General features: G+C 45.5%; 1 protein-coding gene across 1 annotated transcript in view; it reads right to left on the reverse strand.

Moving 5' to 3' along the window:
- SEMA5A (semaphorin 5A) overlaps window positions 1–19,730 on the reverse strand; it is a 310,846-nt gene that overhangs the window by 42,417 nt on the left and 248,699 nt on the right. The window contains exon 14 of the mRNA XM_039255468.1: window positions 19,080–19,227. Coding sequence (XP_039111399.1) covers window positions 19,080–19,227 — 148 coding nt within the window. The remainder of the gene's footprint in view (window positions 1–19,079; window positions 19,228–19,730) is intronic.

A 19,730-nucleotide genomic window follows, 5' to 3' on the forward strand; every position in this document is an offset into this window, starting at 1 on the left:
ACACTCAGAAACTCAGGCCAACCACCTTGGCCCAGCCCTTCTGCACTGTGATCTGTCTTGGGGACCCAACAACATATGCTGTGGCTTCATGTCCCTATGCCTTTGCTGCTGATGCCTTACCTGTAAGACGCTATTCTCCTTAATTTACCAGAAAATACTCCTCTCTCTTTGGTGCAACCACTATACCCTACCTTGGACAGAGATGGATGAAGGACACAGACCACAATGACCTCTGTTAACACAGGAGACTCCCTAAGAGACTGAGATGTGTGAAGAGAGGGCTACCTACTTCCCGTTTTCCCCTTCCTTGCCCCACAAGGATACCTGTCATTTGTCACACAGCAGGTGCTCAGCCAGCATCAGACCTCCCAGCACCCCATCGGTCAAACATGGCACTAACGGGTCCTACACATCAGGAAACAGGACAGTACCTGAGATTATTTCTGATAACTTTCCTCAGTGGGGTCCAAAATCTTTAAAAATACCAACAAACCTTCCAATCAATCAATAATCTATAGACAGGTAAAGATCAAGCAGCTGGGGCTCCAGTGGGGGCAGGGGCCGGGAGCCCATCCAGCCCAGCACCCCTACCCCGCTGCCACCTGCTAGGGCTCAGCATGGTGCTGTTGGCCAAACAAAGCAATGGTGAATGTCACCCTCCATCTAATGACCAGTCATTGACTAATAGTGTCTGACCTTCCAGACACAAGTAAAAGAGCCGGCAAGAATACTTGGGATTAATTATTTCTATCCCTGACCTTGCAACTTTTAATCTTTTTGCCTTGTTACATTGAATCGCCTGTGATCTCCAGGCGATTCAATGTAACAATGGAGGTGCTGACAGAAATTCTTAGCTTTTTCTTGACTTTAATGGAAAAGCTTCTCATCTCTCCCTGCTTACTATGATGATATTTGCTATAACATTTTAATAGGTGTTCTTCAGGTTATGGTTCTCCGGGAAGGTTAAAGCAGCCCTCATCCACGCTGTGTTGACTTTTATTTTAACTATTATGAATAGAGTGTTGGGTTTTATCAAACATTTCTTCTGCATCTATAGAAATGGTTGTGACATTGTCTGTTAATCTTAATAACATAAAATATCTTATTTACTAGATTCTCCGCTTGATCACTGTTGTATCCTGAATATGAACATATGCATATAAGTGAAATGCAAATATTTATATAGCTATAATTTATACTTATACTTAAAGCCTGATGAAGTGACATTGTATAAGACGGCACAGTGCACGGGCCACACAAAGGAAGATCCTGGCCAAGGGGGTGTGTGAGGGCAGAAATTCTACCTGCATTGTCTTCTAAGCCATGAGCGTTGACCTGGGGCCATCTACACATAGAAGAAGAGGCATGGTCCTTTCCATAAAACATGCTGGCTGCCAGCCAAAACTTGGGCTGTGACCCCCGAAGGGGAAACATGCTCAGATTCACACAGAGACACCTTCCAAGTGATCTGGGCTCTCATCCATTCCTTTAATTTATTTTTTAACATTTATTCATTTTTGAGAGTTAGAGAGAAACAGAGTATGATTGGGGGAAGGGCAGAGAGAGAGAGGGAGACACAGAATCTGAAGCAGGCTCCAGGCTCTGAGCTGTCAGCACAGAGCCCAAGATGGGGCTCGAACTCAGGGACTGCAAGATCATCACCTGAGCCGAAGTTGGAGGCTAAACTGACTGAGCCCCCAGGCACTCAACCATGGCTAATCCTCAGAGCCAATGCTATTTACCCAGCAGCTCAACCACTGGATGGGTTGGCCTGAGAGAAGTCAGTACAGAAGCCCTTGCTTTGAAACAGCCGTGTGTCTCTATGCTCAGAGTCCCCACTGTCTGTGAGCTGCCACCACTAGCGGTGAGAATTCCAATGCCTTTCCTCCTCTCAGAGAGGTGGCCCTGAGAACAGGCACCCAATGTTTAGGTGAGGGTGAGAGACACAGATGAAGGGTTGAAGACGTGACTCTTCCCTACATGCATGCCAACAAATACGGAGACAGTGTGGGGGCTCTTGAGGGACTGTGTCACCTCTGCTACTGATACAAAAACGTAATGGCTCTCCCTTGATCTGAACGCTGCCAGTGCATTTTGCGTCACTCGCTGAGCAGCTACTTTGCGCCGGGCGCTGAGAAGGTGCTAGGATGCAGTGGAGAGCCACAGAGACAGGCCGCCAGCAAGCGGGAGCGTGGAGTCTCCTGGTGTCCTCCACAACGTATCCCCGGGTCCCCTGGCAGACAGACTGCAGCCAGCAAGCCTCATTCTGCTTTCGCCACCTGCAGGCTTGCGAGTGGTTTTGTCCTGGAATAGGTACAGCACTTGATTCACAACCGCAAGCCGTGCCCAGCAAATATCCATCCTCCACTGGCATGCAGATAAAATGCCTTCAAGGTGCCAAGATTGTCAAACTTTCTTTTGTAACACTAGATGCTGTTATAAATATTTACGTGGGAAGCTTGTCTTTTTGAACATGAGTACTTCTGATGGAGATTAATTCGGATTCCTTGCAAACAAATGAGGCAAACACAGTAAGTTTATAGGAAACTCGCAGCTGTGCTTGGTGGGGCCTCCCTATGCAAATGTCAGCATCAAAGCAACAAACAGGGGGTAATGTATTTTGCTAAGGAACAAGGAGTGGGTCTGCTGAGAAGAGATGGAAGTTAATGGGTAACTTCCATTAGTTACTTTGTGTTTTTCAAAGACTCCAGGAATAGGCACAAGTAAAATGGCAGAATTTTGAAGAATTAACAATTTGTATCAAGATGAAATGGAGTTTCACTCCGCCAGGCTCCTCTCATTATCCAGTGGCTTATGGGGCACATCTAAGAACTATGTGATCTGTGAGTGCCCAGGGTGGCAAAGCAGTGGGAGGCCAGAAGCCCTGGGAAGATAATATAAAATACGGACACCCAAGTAAAAGCTGGCCAAACTCCTTCACGGAGGCACACACAAGAAACCGGTATCTCAGGAACAGCCCCAGAAATTGTGTTTACAAAATATAAGATCAACCCCAATGGGCCAGAAATATTTCCACTGTCAGCTTACTGGATGGCAGGCTCACCTGTTTCAATGAGATTCAAGTGGCAAAGGTGTTGTGTTGGGTCCACAGGCAAATCTCTATCCTGCAGTGCACACCCTGAGGGCACCTCAGCGGATGTGGTGGGGGGCACCCTCCTAGTCCTCTGGAGCAGAGGGAAGCCACCCTCAGACCGCCACCCCACCCCCCGCCCCGGGAAACGTCAGATGCTCAGCCAATTTCAGAGCCAGCCCCTCTTGCTGGAGCAAACTTGTGGGGACACTATTTGTATTCAAAGTCCCCTTGAACACTGGCCTTCCTAAGTCTTAGTAATGCTCAAATGACTTCTGCTAAAACAGGGATGCGGAGCTTCTCCCAGAGAAAGACATCCCCTACACAGCAGACTTACTGGGTCTTTCCATTCCCTGGACACCTGTAGCTTGGATTCAACTCTGGCACTTTCTACCCAAAGTCAATGCCATTTGGTTGTTAGCCTCGTCCTCCCCCCAGGCTGAGAGCTCTTGAGTTCCTGGACAACAACTCACCTAGATTCACACTTCACCCAGCCCGCATCCCAAGTGCCGGCTCAACCTCACAGTCACGGGAGGCTTGTTTGTTAAGGGGACGGAGCTGGACCAGACTTGGGTTGGTGTGTATGCAGTGCACCGAGGGAAATAAGACAACATTTGATTAGCAGGAAAGTTGATGGTCTGAAAAGGGCTTAGGGTCACCACTACACTGAATTCGTATTTACAGAAGGGAACTCAAATATTGGAATCTGCGCCACTTTAAAATAGGAACTTCAGATTTTCTTTTCTAATTAGTTGCTCTGCATTAGTTATATGGACTAATATATAGTCTTGCCTGTGGGGATCTGATAAGGTCTTGGAAGGTCACTGCCAAGTATAATCTAATATCAAAACCAATTTTAATGAACTTCATACACTATTACTGCAGGCAAACTGGTTTTCAGTGCTAAACTTGACCCATTTGGACCAGCCTTGTAAAGCTAATTAGGAAGAATTTGAAATAATTTAAGAATAGGAACAAGGGGGCACCTGGGTGGCTCAGTCGGTTAAGCGCCCGACTTCAGCTCAGGTCATGATCTCACAGTTTGTGGGTTCGAGCCCCGCGTCGGGCTCTGTGCTGGCAGCCAGCTCAGAGCCTGGAGCCTGTTTTGGATACTATGTCTCCCCCTCTCTCTGACCCTCCCCTGCTCTCTCTCTCTCTCTCTCTCTCAGAAATAAATAAAACATTAAAAAAAAAGAATAGGAACAAGAAGTNGTTATGATCTCACGGTTTGTGGCTTCAAGCCCAGCGTCGGGCTCTGTGCTAAAAGTCCGCTCAGAGTCTAGAGCCTGTTTTGGATACTATGTCTCCCCCTCTCTCTGACCCTCCCCTGCTCTCTCTCTCTCTCTCTCAGAAATAAATAAAACATTAAAAAAAAAGAATAGGAACAAGAAGTAACATGTTCATAAGCAAACATGATGGGAAGAAAAATTAAATGTGAAGTAAAACCAGTCCTTTTCTTCACTGAGCTGCAAAGAATCTCGACGAAAGAGACCAGCCACAAACCACGTTCTGCTGTAAATGGCTGAGGGGACACCACAGAGCGCACAAGGGTGATAAGATCCACAAGAATAATCACTTCATTTGAAAAGACCTTGGCAATATTTCCCCAGTTGCCACCATCTTTAAAAAAATGAAAAAAAAATGTGAATTTAATAACTAGGTTTATCTACCTCCTTATCCTATACCCTGCTAGATACTGATGGATACAATTATGAGTAAAACAGATACTGTCCTTGACTTTAAAATCTTGAAATATCCTCTTTTTTGGTATCAGTTTAGAAACAAATTAGTTCATTCCATATTGGTGGGATGGGGCTTTCCTCTTTGATATAAGATTAAACCCAAGTTTATATAACATATTTTGGGGCAATGCTGACCTTAAATTGAAATGTTTTAGGTTGAGGGATGAGCAGTTACTAAGGTTGAACCAATGACTGTGGGGAAATAACGTGCTTCAGGATAAAGGCCGCACACCAATGTACCCTCACATATTTGCATCCATAACAGCACATATGCCTTTACAATTCAATAGCATCTCTCTTTTAGAGAGTAAAAACAACACGACTTCCTTTTGCGCTGCAAGGAAACATAACTGGAAACGAGATACAGCTGAAATGTTTGAAGTCATTGATGGAATTGTCCTGTAGAAATATTACCTTCCTCCAAGCTAAGCTCCAACTCCATCTCAACCTGGCTGGACCCTGACCACCCCTTGTGGGGCCCTTGACCTGACCTCTGCCACCTCTGGACTCTTAGGTTTTCCTTCATTGTTCTATTGCCATTTCTGACTTGTATTCCTTATATTCTAGCCATGTGACCTGCATTTTTCTTCCTGGGCTAGGAAGTCAGCTCTTTGGGGTTAGGAATTTTATTGTACATGTCTGCCTATCTTCCCTAGTACCTAATGTACTTCTTTACACACAGTAATTTTTATTTTATTTTTTTGGCAATCAGATCAGGAGATGAAAAGCTCTGAAAATTCACTCTACAAAGGACAGGATGGCAGACATGAGTCAGTGACTGAAGTCACGAAGAGTTTTCTTCTCTTCAACGTGTAAGACTATTTAGAAATTAACAGTATCACAGCAGATTACGCCAAACATTAGAGCAATTAATTATCAAAGAAGACCCATGGAATAGGCACAAATGGCAGGGCCTTATCATTAAAGCCATTAGCAGCTGGGAAGATAAGAGAAAGAAATCAATTAAATAAGCTTCATAACGTAAACCGCCTGGTGGACATCAGAGGGCTCCTCCCGATGCCTGCATCCCATCTGTTTGCCTGCTATTTTTGTCTCTCCCTCTTCTGGTTTCACAGATGCAGAGCCTGGTAGATTCCACAGCGTCCTTCTCTCTGCCACTCCCACCTGTCCTCCCATACGACGACTCTGGAGTTCCTTCGAAGACTACTTTCTAAGAGTCTCGAACCGGGCCAATTCCATGGGACCAGGACAGAGGGGAATGGATGTGGGAGAGGTTTCACATCACGACAGAGGCAAGATGCCAGATGGCAGTGTGTGGGATGTTACTTTCTCACGCAGTGCGGCTTATACAGTAACGCAAGGGTGCGACACGGTATGAGCCAGTTCTATCTGTACGAGTCTTTGTGGCCATGGCTCCTTTCAGACCAGCCTCATGAGATCCTGCAGGTCAAAGGGATCTTGAAAAAGGATGTTTCGGAGTGAAACAAAGAAACAAGTGTTTGAAGAATGTCTGTCCTTGAGGCATACAGTCAGACCACAGAGCAAAATATTTAAGCTTTTTTTGCCCCCTGACAATTAAAAAAAATTTCTTTTTAATTTTATTTTGGAGGGAGAGAGTGCACAAGTTGGGGAGAGAGGCAGAGGGAGAGAGAGAGAGGATCCCATTCAAGATCCATGCTCAGCACAGAGCCTCATGCGGGGCTCAATCCCACCACCCAGGCATCATAACCTGAGCCGACAGCAAGAGTTGGATGCTCAGCTGACTGAGCCACCCAGGTCCCCCTTTCCTGACAGTTTCCGAAGGCTTGCACACATATCCTTGTATTTCCATTTAAAACTGTTGAAGAACAAATTTAAATGTAGCAGGAGCTCCTGACAGTCTTCCTTGTATTCACATACAAGGGTTCTGACCTAGGATCTAGTTCTTCAACATTTGAGGATTGTCAAAGGACTAGCACTCAGGGAAGAAGGAACCATGGCATCTGTGAAAAAACAGTCAATACCTTAAAGCCATTGCTTCATGTTCTGACATCTGTTGCTTCCTTCCCTTACTTACTTAATTACACGTTGCTTTGAAAATTATTATGTAAGTGAATTGTTTTAACAGCCAAAATTATACATTTAATAATTCCATTGAGGGCACTCAGATGAAATGATACAAAAATGGGAAATGCAAATCTCAAGCAAAACAGAAATTAAAACATATTGTTGATATAATTAAACACGTATGTTCCTTCTCTGAAAGGAAGGGCTGCCTGCCGTGAGCCAAACCGAACGGCAAGGCCAGTGTGATCAAAACTCAGTTTAAAATCCTCTGGCTGCATGTGGCCGCCCATGACCACTTCTACAACACACCCCACCCTCGCTGGGAAGATGGGTATCTAAGTACACTGTGATGACTGTGTCCACAAACAAGAACAAGGCAATGAACCAACCGGTATAGAAGACCATTCTGCGTTAAACCTCACAAGTGAGGCCCCAGGGATCGTGATTCTCTTATTCACCCTGCTATCCCCAGAGCCCATCACTGCACAGAAACTTAATATTCATTAACTCATGGTGGAATGAAAACAGGTAGGGGTGCCTGGGTGGCTCAGTCAGCTAAGCATCTGACTCTTGACTTCGGTTCAGGCCATGATCTCATGGTTCCTGAGTTTGAGCCCCACTGTGCTGACAGTGTGGAGCCTGTTTGGGATTCTCTCTCCCTCTCTCTGCCTGCCTCTCTCTCTCTCTCAAAATAAATAAATAAATAAGCTTTAAAAATGGGTAAAAAATTCAAGATGCTTAGATTCTAGTTCCATCAGTGTGAGTTCAAGCAACATCTAAGAAGACTGTGACGTATGTGGGTCTTGCCAGCCTAAGTAAGCCCGAGGAAGAACACACAACAAGAGATACAATCAGTTACGTGAATGGTGAAAGTTTTTGAGCGAAGGAATTTCTCCCCAGGTTGTTGTTTGCTTGTTCATGATTTTAGAGCGTTTTAGAAGCAAGTCAACGAGGCAGTACGTGCACCACTGTAAAGTGGAAACTGCAATGAGTCAGAGCCCTGCTTCCCTCCAATTCTTCCAGAAGTCAGCTGAGCGGGCCCACAGGCCTCAGACTGGGATGGTGGGGCAGGTGGAATGTTCTTGTGCAGCCACACAGAAACTGTGTGAAGCTGAGCAGAAACACAGCTCCAGCCTGTGCAGTGAGGTCTGCACTGAAATACAAATTTTCAAAAGTGGAGGGCAGACAGAAGTATCCAAAAATGCAAATAAATGCAAGAGCCCGTCCCCTACACTACCAACTGCCTCCGCGCCCCCTCCCCCCAAGGCCAGGAAGTCCTCAGCTCCGGATGAGAGGGACAGCCCCAGAGCACATTGTTTAATGGCCAACATGGCTGGACAGTGCAGTTAGTTGCTTTTTAAAAACTAGGAACAAGCAATGCTTGCTCATATTCCAAGAGAACATTCTCTTTAACTGCAGGGTGAGTGCCTGACCCAAGTAGACACAGACAAGGTGAGCTACAGAAATTGACCGCACGGAGAGACACCACGTTGACTCAACGATCCCCAAAGCCTTCTCTCTGGATAATCCACATTAGCCTGCAAGCACCCGCAGGGTTACAATCAAAGACTGGAGATGCAATGGGGAAAGATGCTCGCTGACTGTTTTAGAGGAGCTTCTGTTAAGGCTTTACGTTATACAGTCACGTCTAAAATTTTTTTAATGTTTATTTATTTTTGAGAGCGAGCCAGCGAGTGACACAGAGAGAGACAGAGAGAGAGACACAGAGAGAGAGAGAGACAGAGAGGGAGAGAGAGTGATCGCGCTCAAGTGCAGGAGGGGCAGAGAGGGAGACGCAGAATCCGAAGCAGACTCCATCCAGGCCCTGAACTGTCAGCACAGAGCCTGATGCGGGGCTCCAACCCACAAACCGTGAGATCATGACCTGAGCTGAAGTTGGACGCTTAACTGACTGAGCCACCCAGATGCCCCTATAGTCACATTTAATTACTTCTTTGGTAGCAGTTACAAATGTGGCATCATTTATAACAGAGACCTGATTTGCTATAGCTGAGAATTTGCTATGCCTTTTAAAGTCTGTTTGTTCTGGGTGTAGTGTATATTCACGCAAGCGATTTTTGGACCCATGGCCATTTAACAGAAATTTTTATGACTGGAACCAGGACGGTGTTTCTATACATAAACTAAATATCTTAATGTCAGGTATTAGAAAATCTTTATCATGGAATTAATTGATAACTTGTAAAGAAAAAAATATGTACATGTATGTCTCCTTTATCTAAATCCCTTCTACAGCAGAAATCTCTATTCATAAACCTTCTCCTTTCAATTAACTTTGCAATCACCGCATTTGAATTATTATAGGCAGAGACAAACCTGATTTTTTTTTTTGTAAAGTCAAAGATATCTGTGCAACAGACTCTTCCAACACTATAAATAAAACATTTTTGTAAAATACTCCAGATCTTCATACCAATTGCCATTTCCAGAGATCATAGATGATAATTTATACGTCCTAGAGACAGCCTTGATGGATTAATTCCTATAATCCATCATTTTTCTCTTCTCCCCATCTGCATCATGCACCATTCTTAAACTCCATCACTGAACTTCCAGTGCTAAATTTCGGAAAGCTTACACCCCTGTGGCCACCCACCAAACTACCCAATTTTGTGTACTGATACTAACTTCTTCAAAATGTGAAGTCTCTTAGGGCGCCTGGGTGGCTTAGTCGGTTAAGCGTCCGACTTTCGCTTAGGTCATGATCTCGCGGTTCGTGGGTTCAAGCCCCACGTCGGGCTCTGTGCTGACTGCCAGCTCAGAGACTGGAGCCTGTTTCGGTCTGTGACTCCCTCTCTCTCTGACACTCCCCTAAAGTCATGGGGAACTTGGATCTCACACATCAGGCAGCCCCCAGCTAGGGGGGCCCAGGCAGATGGGCATGTTGGTGCCCCCGACTTGGCCTCTCTGCCACACTCCTGCAGTCCCTCTGCCCTGACCTGGTGACGCCCTCCTCCCAACACCCTTCTGCAGAGGAGGAAAGGAGTCAGCCCTTATTGACTGAATACAGGGACCTTCCCCAGGATCCCCTACCAGCTTTTCCCAAGGGAAAGTCTGGTCCACATGATGAGAACCACTGAGCTAGATAGAAAAGCCTGATGGAAAACGAAGTGCAATCCGCCCCATAATAAGCATCTACAGCTATCTGATGTCTGGTAAGTTCCAGAGTCCATGGGACCCTGGAAGGAGGGGATGAACCCCAATTCAGCAGCATCGGAATCCCTGTGCTCAGGATTTGGTTTCACAAAGCCAGCTGTAGCGGGTGCTTTGGGGGGGCCGCATCGTAGCCCCCACTCCATGATCCCAACTGCAGGCAGGGAGGTGGGTGGCTGTGTACCAGCAGTTTCCAAGGAAGCCAGGGCCTCACCTCCTGTGACTTTCCTTCCCCATTAGGGTCTTCTCAGCCTCCGGGACTGCTGGGCTTGGGCTGGGCAGTCCGGAGCATGTCTCAGTGGAGCCCAGGGAGCTCGGTGCTTCTGAGAGTCATTCCACAGGCTTCTCGGCTACCCCGGAGGGACTCTGTCCTGCCCTTCACAGCAGTGACCTTGACGACAAGCCCTAATATGGATTTTTTCTTCTTCCCTCCATGCCCCCCTCCTCCATCTCACCTGTTGCTGTAGGTTCATCTCCAGAATAAACTATGCGGTCAAGCTCTATTTTAAACAGAGCTCAGGTTTGCCCCCTCAGCTCCTACCTCCATGATGCAGAGCACACGTCAGAATGAGGGGTGGCAGTCCTCCTATATATTTCAGAGGCTTCGAAGAACTCTGTAGTTTTCATGCGGTCAGGTCAGGGCTGGGGGGCCCTGCAGTCCCCCACATTCGGCACCCAGGCTTTGCACTTTCCTTCCACAGGAGCACTACGCACATTTTGATGATTTTTAACATCCCCTTACAATTATGCAGTACCCAACATGCACAACTGCATCCAGTGGCCTTGGAGGATAGGTATTGGGGTGTGCACCTCCCCAAAGCATCTGGATATCTAGGCCTCCCGTAAGAATCCAGTCCCTCTGGACTAGATGCACTCTCAAGAAGCCACCAAGGGTCATCTGTTGCTTTCGGTAAGTGATAGCTGATGGCTTCTTTTCGGCTTTTAGATCGAATTATTCACTTTATCAAATTCAGTCGGGTGAAACAGACTTCTATAAGCACAGTGGTGTTTATGGTACAACAGGAAAACTGCTTTTAAACTTTACCCTTTCAAATTATTTTTCAAATATAGGATACAGCCACAGGATGTCGCGGGGGAACATGTGGGTCATCAATACGAATGCCTGGCCTGGAATCTGGCCACTCCTCGTAGGAGCTAGGCCATTCAGTCCCTTTGTGTCATATCTCCATACATACAAAATGGTTATTCTAATAGTCCTACCTGGTTCACTGGCGGGAATAAATGACAAAGTCACCAAGAAGTCATTCAAACAATGCCGGGCCTGAAGAAATGATCACTGTGATAATGAGGGTGATGAAGGTAGAAAGTACTGTTTTTCTTCTTAAAAATTCTATATGCTTTCTGTTGAGTTGAAATCAACTATTTTGTTGAATTTTACCTATTAGATTTTATATAAAAAATTGGTTTTTTTAGAATTACAAAGTGGCATTTTCGTAAACAATGGGCAAAACTACTGCGTGTATGAGTTGTATATAAAACTAGTTGATACTACTAGCTAAAACTGGTGGTATCCTGCAGATGAGCCAACGGGCTCGGTGAAGTCAGCAGAGCTTCCAGACTCCTCGATAAGCAGCCCACGGCAGGGAGCCCAGGTGCGAGGTCAGTGCCTGTGATGAGCTTTCAGGATACAGTCAGCGTCAGCAAATAAACGTGAAGGAATGAGTCTTGGCCCAAAGTGAAGGAACCACTTACCACACATAACTTGGTGTAAACTCACAAAGTCCAAATACCTGCAGCCTCGCCTACACGGGGTATACATGGCACACATGGGCCAAAACCAAGCAAAAACGACGGAGCGAGGGGAAAACCTCTTAGGCGCCTCCTCATAAACATGGAGGAGTATCTTCATAGGCGGAGTATCTTCCGCCTATCTTCCACTGCAGAATCCGGGTAACCACCGTTCAGAAATGGGGACACACGAAATATGAGTCCAAAGGAGACTAACAAGCACAAACCAACAAGAAGAAACTTAAAACTACCTGTGTGTGTTCACACACGTTAGCTTCCTCTGCTTCGTGTTTCCTGTCTGTTATACCCAGAGAGCAGGTGCGAGCGGCCCTTTCGAACAGGGGCAGGTGCCCTTGCAAGGAGGTGCTGACTCTTGTGAAGGTGGTTTAGTTCTAAAACATAAATAGGGCACTAGAGAGAATTTTATTAATCTAGGAGGAGAGGAAAGGAGTCTTTCTAGTAAGTCTTTTTAATCTACTTAGCTTTGTGGGTTGGAAGGATAAGGTTCTGCCAATTAATCTCATAGTTCTTGGCCCAGGATTTTCTGAGGAGGCCATAGCAATGGAACCCTTCCAGCTAAGAAGACCCAGACTGGGGTCTTGCTTGGCCAAAGCAGGGCTTCTGGTACATAAACCATTTTTGGGGGGGCCCCAATGTTCTCATCTGGAAAATCAGGAAAGTGTGAGATGACATTTTTCAAAATGGTTTTCAAACTCCAACATGCTACACAAAACTGAGGTATCACTGCCATTATTTTCATACATCACAACCTATTTAAACTTCCAATTGCCAGGTTTCACCTGCTTCTGAATTTATCGATAGTGCCCTTATTTGACACAATTTCCAGGATGTTCTATCAACTTTGATTAACCTTCACAGAATCCCTTTGACGGGGCGTATTGATCTCCATGTCTTTCTTCCTGACGTTCCAGGGTCTTCCTTAGGCCGGCTCTTTAGTATCTAGGAAAGAGATGCTCCCCTCTGCTCCCTGTGGAGAGCATAAATCACAGCTTTTGGTCAATTATTCTACACTTTGTGTGATATGTCAGTAAAAAATACGGTGCTGGCAGCACCAAGTCTGTTCCCATCTGAATTATCTTTGTCGTATCTGACCCCGTCTTCAGCTCTAATCTTTCACACATCTGCTAAAACCTTTGAGGAAATTCTGAGTTACATTAATTTGAGAAGCAATTCTATTTATACGACATAACCGTGTATGTCTTTCTTCATGTGTTGTAGTCTTCAGCCACAACATAGAATCAAGACTCGTGTTATCTTCAGTTAATGTCCATGGTCATCAGAATCTTCCTACAGATGCTCTCATGGTTGAGGGAGAGAACATGATCACAGCTGATGAACAGAGATGTACACAGAAGGACACAAGGTCCCCATTCTTTTAAGATACACTTTGTACTAGGTAAAAGTAAAGAAAAATAAGATCTTATCATTTATTATCTAACATCCAGAAAATTAGGTGCACGGAGTCCTGTCGTTATGTTCTGTGTGTGCTAGTGAGCCCGTTCTCAAAATACTTGTCCAGGCACTCAAAAGACACGTGTTATTGGTCAAGTTCATTTGTCTTTCTCAAGTTGAGTTACCCACCTCCAAGTTAGGTAATAATGAAAACTGGCCCACAAGAATACCAGAAGAATATACATAATACATTTTAATTGCTCTTAGTGTAGTTTACGGCATGCAGTAGGCCCTCAATAAAAGTTCTTATTTTATGATGTAACACAGGATGTTACACCTGAATCACAACACACCTAAACAATAACTCAGCTATGCTTGCTCATACTGTCGTTTCAGTACTTCAGCTGACATTATGAAGTTAGAATATTTTTTAATGTTTATTTATTCATTTTAGAGAGAACACAAGCAAGGAGGGACAGAGAGAGAGGGAGACACAGAATCCAAAGCAGCTTCCAGACTCTGAGCTGACAGCAGAGAGCCTGATGTGGGGCTCGAACCCACGAACTGTGAGATCATGACTTGAGCAGAAATCAGATGCTTAACCGACTGAGTCACCCAGGTGCCCTTGAAGTTAGGATTTAGGAAGACTCGATTTAACAGTTATTACAGTTACTAGTTATTATCCAATAAAAGGTTAAAAATGAAATGAAAATAGGCCAAAGATAATTAACCCCCAAATGGCTACTCTAAAATAGTCTGGCTAACTATTTTAAATTAAATAATTATAACTGAATCATCAGGGCACTGATGTGATGTAGGCTTAAATCCTGTGCGTATAACTGCCAAAGACACTGTCACCCCTCAGCCTACTTCTCACCGGTGGGATGGGAGAAGCCCCCATAAAGGTGACAATTTCTCCTGGGGTCCCTGCCTCTCTGTAGATAGGCTCAGTACCCTCGGGAAGGTCCCTTACCTGTGCAGTCTCACGTCCCTCACCCATAAATGTGAGTACAATAAAGTCACATCCACAGGGCTGTCGTCACAGAACTAGTACCTGACTGTCAGCAGCTATGCAATAAATATCACTGTTTCTACTTCTTCCTTTGCACCAGCATCCAGGGTTACTGCGAGTGCTTTACTAGATCTCAGTCGAGAATAACATGCCTAAATAATAACTCCAGTATGTTTAATTACAGCTTCATCTCAATAATTCATTTGATGTTAGCTGGTAAGTTAAAATTTGTAAGACTTGCTGTAATAACTATCATTATGGTTACTAGATAGTATCAAAACAGTTTAGAAATAAAAGGCAGCCATGCCAGATACAATTAATATAAAATAATAACATTCTGGGGGAGCCTGGGTGGCTCAGTCTATTAAGTGTCTGACTCTTTAAAGAAATTTTTTAAATGTTTTATTTATTTTTGAGAGAGGGAGAGACAGAGCAGGAGCATGGGAGGGGCAGAGAGAGAGGGAGACACAGAATCGGAAACAGGATCCAGGCTGTGAGTTGTCGGCACAGAGCCTGACATGGGGCTTGAACTCACAAACTGTGAGACCATGACCTGAGCTGAAGTCAGATGCTCAACTGATGGAGCCACCCAGGTGCTTCTATTTTTTTTTTTAATGTTTATTTATTTACTTTTTTTAAAAATATTTTTTTATTTATTTCTAGGAGAGAAAGAGAGAGAGCGTGAGCAGGGGAGGGTCAGAGAGAAAGGGAGTCACAGACTGAAACAGGCTCCAGGCTCTGAGCTGGCAGTCAGCACAGAGCCCGACGCGGGGCTCGAACCCACGAACCGCGAGATCATGACCTAAGCGAAAGTCGGCGCTGAACCGACTAAGCCACCCAGGCGCCCCTATTTATTTACTTTTGAGAGTGGTGGGGAGGGGCTGAGACATGAATTTGAACTCAAGAACCATGCCTACCTCACATCAACTGCACAGAGGAAGACAGTGGTGGGCCTCAATTCACACAGTTAAGTGGCTACACCCAACGCAGGTGTCCACTCCCTGCCTGTCAATCAGCTCCCCAACCACCCAAGGCTTGACAGCCACCGAGCCACCAACATTTGAAAATTTTTGCCCTGAATCTTATTTTTTTAATTATTTCATTCTATTTTACTTGGTTGTGAATGCTGAACATAGTCTACCCTCCAAGTTCTAAGTGTTCACTCCTGTGGGAACAATGTGTACAGCAGGCCTCTAGAATGTGCTCATCTCGGTTAACTGAAACTTTATGCTGATGAGGAATACCCCATTTCCCTCTCCCCCCAGCCGCTGGGCAGCTTCTTGATTCCACCACCATTCTGCTCTCTGATTCTATGAATTTGATTATTTTGGAGACCTCATGTAAGTGTAACCATGCAGTATGTTTCTTCCCGTGACTGCCCAAGTTCACATAGCATGATGTCCTCAAGATTCGTCCGTGTTTCACATACTGTGAAATTTCTTCCTTCTAAAAGGCTGGGCAGTGTTCTCTCATATGAACATTTTCTTTAATCCACTCATCTGTCAACGGATGTTTGCACTGTTTCCACACTTGGCTATGGGGAATAGTCATGCACTGAGTGCACGGATCTCTTCAAGATCCAGATTTCAATTCCTTGGGATGTAGAAGGATAGCAAACCCTGTGGCAGAGTGCAAAACGGTGCAGCTGCTACAGAAAAGAGAATGGAGGTCCCTCAACAAGTTAGAAGTGGAGCCACCATTTGGTCCAGCAAACCCACTTCTGCAAGTTTATCCGAAAGAACTGAAACCAAGATCTTGAAGAAATGTCAACATTTGGAATTTTAAGAGCAGGGTTTCAAGGAAAAAGCTAATAGCTGTCAAAGAGGGCCCTGGACTGTCTGAAGTACACTTCTTATTGGGATTTAAATAAAGGTTTGGACGTTTCTTCAAAGGCAAGAACATATGAACTGCACAAGTGACACTTGGGCAATCTTTTCATAATATATCAATTTAACATGATGGAGCAAGAAAAGATTCAGGTCTTTTATACCTTTTTCCTACTTGAACTTGAAATCAACTCTTTTTCTATAAACTGCTATAGGACTCAGGAAACTCAAGTTCTGCAAATTTCCACAGACTTGTCTTTTATTGTGTAAATAACATTTCATTAGCAGACTTTCATTTCTAGTAAGCTTGCTTTGGGTAGGACAGCAGGAGTCCAGGAATCACAATACAGAAATGAGAGTGAGGAGAGTTCTCAGTGAAGGGATCTAGGTGAGATGTCTACCAGAACCTCCCAGGGCATCACTGACTTTGATACAGTGGCCCTGGGGGGAGGCAATGTTGTCCCCTTCTTGCAGATGGAGACCGAGATTCAGAAATGTCACCTGACCCATCATCCAGCTAGATACTGGCAAGCAGATAATCAACTTCTTAGCTCCAAAATCAAAATGTTACCAGGGCGCCTGGGTGGCTCCGACTGTTGAGTGCCTGACTCTTGATTTCAGCTCATGATCTCACAGTTTGTGGGATCGAGCCCCATGTTGGGTTCCTTGCTGTCAGCATGGAGCCTGCTTGGGATTCTCTCTCTTCCTCTCTCTCTGTCCCTCCCCCATTCTCTCTCTCTCTCTCACATAATAAATAAACTATAAAAAAGAAAATGATACCTGTGCGCAACTGCTATTATTCTAGAAAAGACCACCATGAAAAAATGAACATACTCTGCGGCTCAAGCTTTATAAAGGGTACCAAGAATAAGATGAACGTGTTACTTTAAGTGACGATCACTTTCAAACAAATGTCTTCGGGATTTCACTGATGGGATGCATTTTCTAAACAATCCAACAAAGCGAAGCCCTCCGCCATCCTGCCTATGTTTCTCGGTTGGCATAGGCTGGCATCCCTGCCTTCGAAGCAACGAGGACTGGATAAGTGGGAAAAGCCACACGAGAAGAAAAATAAACATTGTGCTTCTATCATAAAAGAGATGGCTGTTTCACTGTGCCGCAATGATGCTTTCCTGGAAGGACACAGCCACGAAGGAAACACAAACAACAACAAAAATACCCAAAAACTAAAAACACGTAAGAACTGACATTAGGCTCATTGGAGACACACGTGGCATTTTTCTGGATTTGAACACGGATGTTATATTTGTTTCTTAAACCATAATTCTTTAAGTTTGGACACAAAGCAATAAACACATGAACACTTTAGGAAGACATTCAGTTTTTACATTTATAATCAGAGGTATCACACACACACGCATTCCAGTGACTATACAGGAAGCTTGGTACACTTTCCTTAATCTCTTTATAATTTTTTTAATGTTTATTTATTTTTTGAGAGAGAGAGAGAGGAAGAGAGAGAGTGGGGGAGGAGCAGAGAGAGAGGGAGACACAGAATCCGAAGCAGGCTCCAGGCTCTGAGCTGTCTGCACAGAGCCCAACATGGGGCTTGAACTCATGAGCCGTTGAAATCATGACCTGAGCCAAAGTCAGACGCTCAACCAACTGAGCCACCCAGGTATCCTGCTTAAACTCTTTATAACTGTGAGTATTGAAGTCAATTTGCAATAAGAAAGTAAATGATGTGAAATGTTTACTGAGCCCCTGGTAAAGTTCTGGAATGTAAAGGGCAAGAGTGACTCCAGGCCATCCATCCCTGTGGTCTGCCAGCTGGTGAGACAGACCTTGCTATGTGCCTTTCTAAGCTTTGTCCATGATCACTGGGCCCTGAATTTATTTGGGGCAGTGGTGTACTCTGTGAGTGTTCACAGGTTTACCTTTGACATTTTAATACATAATTTTAATTTTTAGCATCTGAAATATCAATAAATGTATCATTCTAAACTGGCACTAGGATCCTTCCTGGCCAATACGGAATTCAAGCCAACCGGCAAAGATGTGCTTCTATAATCAGTAACAGCTTCTATCAAAGCGACTGCAGTATTTGCCGGTGTGAAGAGGAAGGCATCTCACTGCAAATCCCAGAAGCAGGACCCTCCCTGGGTTGGGCATAGCTGGCCAGCTGCTCCTACCCTCTTCCTCCCCGGGAACTCCCCAAGGCCGCCTGCGGCGTGTGGCTTCTGCATGTCACAGAAAATGTACCGCAGCACAAAATGACGTTGCTAGGCCTCATGAACCAAGGTTAGGAAAGCAATGCAAAGAATAACGGGAAAGATGAGCCAAACCAGAGCTTCTGGTGCTGAACTTCTCCTCCAGGACAACCCCCACCCTGAAGCCCCCGGCCGCATAAGCTCTGTGGTACTGGCGCTGGGGGAGGGCGGATGGGGCGGAGGCCGGCGGTACTGAGCACTCACTCAGTCATTCCCACAGATGCCCCAAGAGGAGCGACAGCGGGCCTTGGGAAAGGTGCCTGCACGGGTGGGATTTTGAGAATTTAGAGCGTTAAAGGAATTATGGCCTAAGGCGGAGGAAAATCAGAACCGTAGGTTGTCTTTTATTCCCCCTGAATTGGCCCCACTGGGCTCTGACAACAGCTGCACGAAGCTTCCCCACCCGCAGAGGGTCTCAGGTTCATCCTGCATTTGAGACGTTGGTGTGGGGTCCTTACGCCACTGTCTCCAACCAAATCTAGGGGCCAGAGTTAAGCAAACGAAAGCTTTTGTCACAGCTCAGAAATCAGAACTGAGAAACCCCTAGGGCGATTCGTTCCATAAGTGAATCTCTAATTCAGGAAGCCTCCCAGCTACTGTGAATTTCCAGTATTTCCTCCAAACATTCTCCTTAACCAGAGAAACTTAACATCATTCACAGCACTGAGTACATGCAGAGCATCTAGTGCCCGAGCATGTCGTGTTTGCAGAGCATGTAGTTTGCAGAACACCTGATGTTTGCAGTGTATCGCACGTGTGCAGAGCACTAGTGTGTGCTGGCTCTGGACTCCCGGCTCTACGTCGGGGGCCGGGAACGAGGGGGACCGTACTCACCACGTTACAGCCGGCGCAGTCAGGTCCGTTCTCGCAGGTCCTGCGGCGAGCTTGAATGCCGCCCCCGCACTGGGCCGTGCACCGCTCCCAAGGACCCCAGCCTGTCCAGAACATGTGCGGGGGACACAGCAAATGCTCATTGCAGTACCTGTGGTGGGCAAACCAGGAGGGAAAGGAAACCGTTCAGCACAACCTGAAGCCACAGGTCTTTCCAGTGTCCGTCCCTGCGCCGGGATGTGGAACATGGGCATGCTCCGCGTCGGGGTGGGGGCGTTTGTGTGCGGAGTGGTTGTGCAGTCAAGGGGGCAGATGTGGTGCTGGCCATGCTGTGCACGCACAGACAATGGGATGCACGGGAGACAATGAAGAAGATGCTAAACTCACAACGCAGGATGGACCTTCCTGGGCAGCCAATGAAGGAGAAACAAACAAAACAAAACCCTTCAAATAGACACCCAAAAAATGAGAACAGATAGAAAATATCTGGGTAGGGCATTTATCTTCTACACAAAATACTGAAAGATAAAGTAGGCTACGGATACAAAGTCAGCAACAGTGTATGTAAAATTCAGTTCTCATTCTGGAATCAAATAGGGCTCATAATCCTATTAATATAAGTTAAAAGAAAGTGAGAGCCTAAGTTTAGTATGA

Source organism: Hyaena hyaena, unplaced genomic scaffold (genome assembly GCF_003009895.1).
Source record: "Hyaena hyaena isolate Hyena2069 unplaced genomic scaffold, ASM300989v1 scaffold_526, whole genome shotgun sequence".
NCBI classification, from domain to species: Eukaryota; Metazoa; Chordata; class Mammalia; order Carnivora; family Hyaenidae; genus Hyaena; species Hyaena hyaena.